The sequence below is a fragment of the Lucilia cuprina genome, chromosome 6 (assembly GCF_022045245.1).
Source record: "Lucilia cuprina isolate Lc7/37 chromosome 6, ASM2204524v1, whole genome shotgun sequence".
NCBI classification, from domain to species: Eukaryota; Metazoa; Arthropoda; class Insecta; order Diptera; family Calliphoridae; genus Lucilia; species Lucilia cuprina.
This window is the reverse complement of record NC_060954.1, coordinates 22,647,141-22,652,353: the sequence shown is the minus strand read 5'-3', so window position 1 is coordinate 22,652,353 and position 5,213 is coordinate 22,647,141. Positions and strand designations below refer to the sequence as shown.

Genomic DNA, 5,213 nt, shown 5'->3' with positions numbered 1-5,213 from the left:
TATATATTTTTTTTTTGTCCATTGAAATGGTTCTTTGGTTGTAGGACGGTTTGCATTTCAGTATACTTGAAACTATACAACATTAAAATTTACATACCAATGCCCTTTCCTTAAGATCATTAGGTAGAAAAGGTGAGCCTCTAAAATTGAATCTCGGATCTAGATATATGGCACCCGCAAATGCATCATGCTTTAAAAGTTTTTCTTTCCTAGTCCTCATCGCACTTACAAGATCTGCAGCGTATGTGTTTATATTAACTAACTCCTCCAATTCCAACTCACATGTTAACCAATCTCGAAAAAAATCTCCCAATATATATTGTTCTGCTTGCAGCTTCATTGTGCATTTCGCCAAAGGCGCAAATGCCTTCACAAAGTTTTGGATAAATGACCAATTTATGTCAAAAATGCTTAGACTATCCATGTTTTCAATATATTCTTTAAGAGACAATATTTTATTTAGCATATCATAAGTAGAATTCCATCTTGTTACTACATCTAAACATGGTAAGCTTATTTCGTCATTTCCCGATCTAACTGAAGTACGAAGATTTTTAGCAATTTTTCTACATTCTTCGATTTCACTTGTTAGTGTTTTTATAACATCATTTGCTGCTAGTTGTATTGTATGAGCTGCACATCGTACAATGGATAAAATAGATTCGAGATTTGATTCAATTTGACTAGGACCTGTAACGTCAATATCGTCTTCATCTACGTTTTCTTGTTGCATTTCTTGGAGTAATCGCGACACCTTCAATACATTGGCTCCGTTGTCGGTTGTATTTGAATATAACTGGTGCATTTCAATATTGTACTCTTTGAGACATTTAAGAATTTCTTCTTTCAAATTGGCAGCAGTGTGACGTTTTGTTATTTGTACCATACCTATGGAGCCAAATATTTCACGAAAAGAATTAATACATAGAAATTATGCAAATAGAGATACAACCGATTTGAAGTCGCAAAAACTTGATAACACCCAGAATTGTTTTTGCAAATCGTTTTTTAGTTACCTATTCTGTTTGAATGTTACACTTTGATATCGTTTGAATGTTGACAAGTTTTTGAACATTTTCATAAGATTTTGTAAACTTACCAATTGTGTTAATACATATTTTATAATTTTTTATATATTGAATGTTGATACCAAGGACATTCCTTTCCATTCGGCTGGCGGTGTCTATCTTTAAGCAGATCATTTTATTTTTTACTATAGCACTTATCTCAGCTTTTATGTAGCCACTCGCTTTTTCTAAAATTACAGCAATATTGCTAGAGTTCAAATTGATATTAAACTTCTCTTCGTATGGTGCAATTAGTTGCTTAAAGCACTCCTGGTCATCAAATATCCTAAATGGAATATTTTTTTTTGTTACCAATCCCACACAACATTTCAGAAAATTTTCCTTATCCATAGTGGTGCTTAATTTTATAGTTTTATCTTTCTTTTTTTTTACATTCATCTTCACTATCACTTTCATTATTAATATCTTGTTTGTGAACTAGTTTATAATGTCTTTTTATATTTCCTTTTAATTTTCCACATAGCTCCTTTTTGCACGTTTCTATTAAGCAAGTGCTTTTTTTCGAAATTTCATCGTACGATGCAAATTTTTGTAAGTTAAATTTTTTTCTAGGCATTGCTAAATAACGTTTAGTCAATTACAATATCAAAATTGCACTGTTCTTAATTTCTCATTCCACAACTATGCTGAACAAAACACATATCAAAGACTGAATAATACAAAGATATTGTGCAATGATTTGCCGGTACTAAAACCTTCACTGGATTTATCTAAAATCCATTGAGAGGTCTGAGAGAATGTCTGAGAGATAATGATGATAATAATCTAGCGTACATACAAACAAATTTGTAAAAGTTTACTCTAAAAAGGTAGTTTATTATTATTTTTAATTAAAACAACATTTATACCCTGTAGGCATTTTGTGAGTTAACTAAAAATCAAGTTAACTTTTTGCTAACTAATATGACTAGCTTCAAAAATGATCGAGGGGAATGAACAAACATTGTAATAAAAAATTTTAAATAACAAAATAAAATAGAAACTCATAACAATTTGTCAAAACAATTTGTATTGAAAAAATTAAAAAGAAAATAAATAAATAAATACATCCCTATTTCGGTGCGGATCCAACATATTTTGTTTGCACAACAACAAAACATTCTCGTTTACCCTACTCTAATTTATTTGGAAGTATCTTTCTGTGTATTCTTTTCACATAAAATAAAGTAAACAAACAAAATTTTGGCAAGAAAAAAGAAAAATAAGCACGACAAGTACCGGACAAAAAACCAGAAATAAACATACGTATATTCATATATACATATATATGTAAGAATGTAGGTATGTAGGCAAGAGCATAATATATTTTTAAGCTCTGTGATAGAGAACAAGAGAATGTTTTTTGTTTTCCCTTCATACTTATCCAACGCATCATAAAAAACACAAAATTGTTGTTTAACCAGTCTTTGCACATATTCTTATTTCATTCTTTCATGCAAAAACACGAACACTCTCAATCTCGACATTTTACATTTATTTATCAACAGAACTATAAACAAATTTTACATTTCATTTTAGAATGCTAGTGCAAAATAAAACTTTATGCTCTTTCAGTTGTGAGATTTTTACAAAAATTTTATTTCTCAAAAATGTCCATGTGCATGAAAAAAAGTTTTTCTTATTATCTCAATATTGTGCGAAAATAAAAAAACATCAATAATAGTATCATGCAAGAATGAATAAAGCAAACTTTTTTTTGTTTGTTTTTGTACACGAATGGAAGATAACAAAACAAAATAATTTTTCGTTTTTCATGTGCGTGAATGTTAAGTGAATGAATATTTGGAACCCTGTAGGAAAGAATAGTCGGGCATTGTCGATCATATAATACCCTACACCATGAGTATATTTTTAAATTTTTTATATTTCATAAAGAAACTTTTATGTTGAATTTCACCTTAATTCCAAAGTATTTGTGGAATTTATTGATAAAAAATTTATAAATGAGTCTTTATATAGAATATAGGTCAAACATTGACCGACCCTCATTAAATTTATGAAAAGGGTATAATTTTAAATAACAGTTTGTTTTGTTGAGTTTCAATGCGATACAAATGGTTACAAGTCAATTTTAGAAGTTTAAGACATTTCTTGAAGGGGGGTTTGTATGGGGGCTAGGGTCATATAAGGGCTGATCATTACGAAAATCTGCAGTGTTATTTTATACTTATATAAAACTTATTTGTGCGAATTTTTAGAGAGATAATAGTATATTTGACGTTATTATGGCATACAAATCTCAAATCGGGAGGTACGGTTGTATGGGGGCTAGGTGAAATAATGGACCGATTTCAACCAAAGTTTACATGGACAGCCAGCCGGACGGACATGTCTTAATAGACTCAAAAAATGATTCTGAATCGATCGTATACTTTAAGGTGGGTATTGGACCAACTATAGTGGTGTAGGGTATAAATATGAATAACATGTTAAAATAATCATTACTTCTGTAGGTTACAAAGGAATAGTGCTGGAAAGGGTCATGGGTGATTGTTGGAGGAATTGGCAGATTGTTAAACATAGGTCTTAATTTGAAACTGGGAGGCGTTTAAAAAACTTGGATGAGAATGAACAAAAATCAAAAAATTGATGAAAAACTCAAACATGGTTTACTAATTTTACTGTCAGGAATGAAAATATCATATTCTAAGTTTTGAATAGATTTTATTGGACATTTTTGTAGAGAATAATAAATCGAAAGAAGTAATATTCGTTGTTTTTGCTTTTAAAAAAGTTCAGATAAATTTGAAAACTTAGATTTTATACTTCTTTCAGGATTAAACTTAAATGTATCACATTTTCTTAAAGAATACGTTGATCAAAGCAAGTTATACTTATTGATAATAGCAGCTACGAAAATACGGTTTTTGTAGCATATGTATGTATATAATCTTTCCTTTAATGATTCCGGTCGAATTTCGACCGCGGGGCGAACTCTAGTAGTTTAAAATCCGCGTAGAATCTTTTATTACGCTAACCAAATGATCATACAAATAATCAAATCACGAAAAAATATATGTCCGCCTATCTGTATATCTGTCCACCAGTCTGTTGAACTTTTTATTACGCTAAGCAAATGATCATACAAATAATCAAAAGCAATAACAAATCTTTTCTGTTTTTTGATACCCTCCACACCATCATGTCATTCCGTTTGTAACATTAATAAATTAATGTTAATTTGTTTCAGATATAAATGATAACAAGAGTATCTAAAATTAGTATGAAATATTTTTCTCAGCATTAAATATTAAGATTATCCAGCCATGTCCATCCGAATGTCTGTGTTTGTCTGTTGAAATTACGATAGAGTGAACGGGATCAGTTAGAGGGCTGAAATTACAGAAATATATTCTATATTGGTAAGGTTTGTTTGGTTTGGAGGATATTCGCATTCCCAATTCATGAAAGATATCCCCCCGAACGTGGTGAACGCATCGAGGGATGGGAAGATACTAGAAAAGACGATATATTGTGACGGGTGTTTACAATTCATCCAAACAATACTGAGTGCTTCTACATCAGACTACTTTTACATGTGGTTAAAGGTCCTACATCATTTGTAGACTTAAAGACTGTAAATGGTGTAGAGCATCCTACTTTCCATTCTGCCTGTTTGGCTTTAGGATTGCTGGAGGATAATAAACATTGGGATAATGCAAGTCTCTGGAATAAACACAAAGACAATTTATCGGAGAATATAAAGACAATGAGATCGAATCAATCTTAACAATGGATAAAGTATATAGAAGGTGTTTGGTTTTGATTGAAGACACAGTTCTTTCTATTGGTGGTCAAAATTTAGAGAAGTATGGAATTCCAAAAGCATCAAGATTGAATAATGTGGTGGCTAACAGAGAATACTTAGCTGAAACAAACTATAATGTAACTGAATTGCAAAAAGAGGTGGTTACTGCACATTCTTCTCTAACAAATAATCAGCAAGTAGTACACGGCCAAGTCATTAGCAACATCGAATATGGTAATGGTGAACTAATATTTCTTTACGCCCCAGGTGGAACAGGAAAAACATATTTAATAAATCTTTTTCTAACAACAGTGCGTAGTCATGGTTATATTACGTTGGAAGTAGCATCATCAGGTATTGCAGCTACATTATTAATC

General features: G+C 30.9%; 1 protein-coding gene across 1 annotated transcript; it reads right to left on the bottom strand.

The window, feature by feature from the left end:
- Positions 1–82: 82 nt before the first annotated feature.
- On the bottom strand, positions 83–913 carry LOC124420521 (zinc finger BED domain-containing protein RICESLEEPER 2-like). Its single transcript, XM_046953547.1, has one exon. It carries the CDS (start codon positions 884–886, stop codon positions 83–85), a length of 804 nt encoding a protein of 267 aa, XP_046809503.1. The 5' UTR covers positions 887–913.
- Positions 914–5,213: the final 4,300 nt, after the last annotated feature.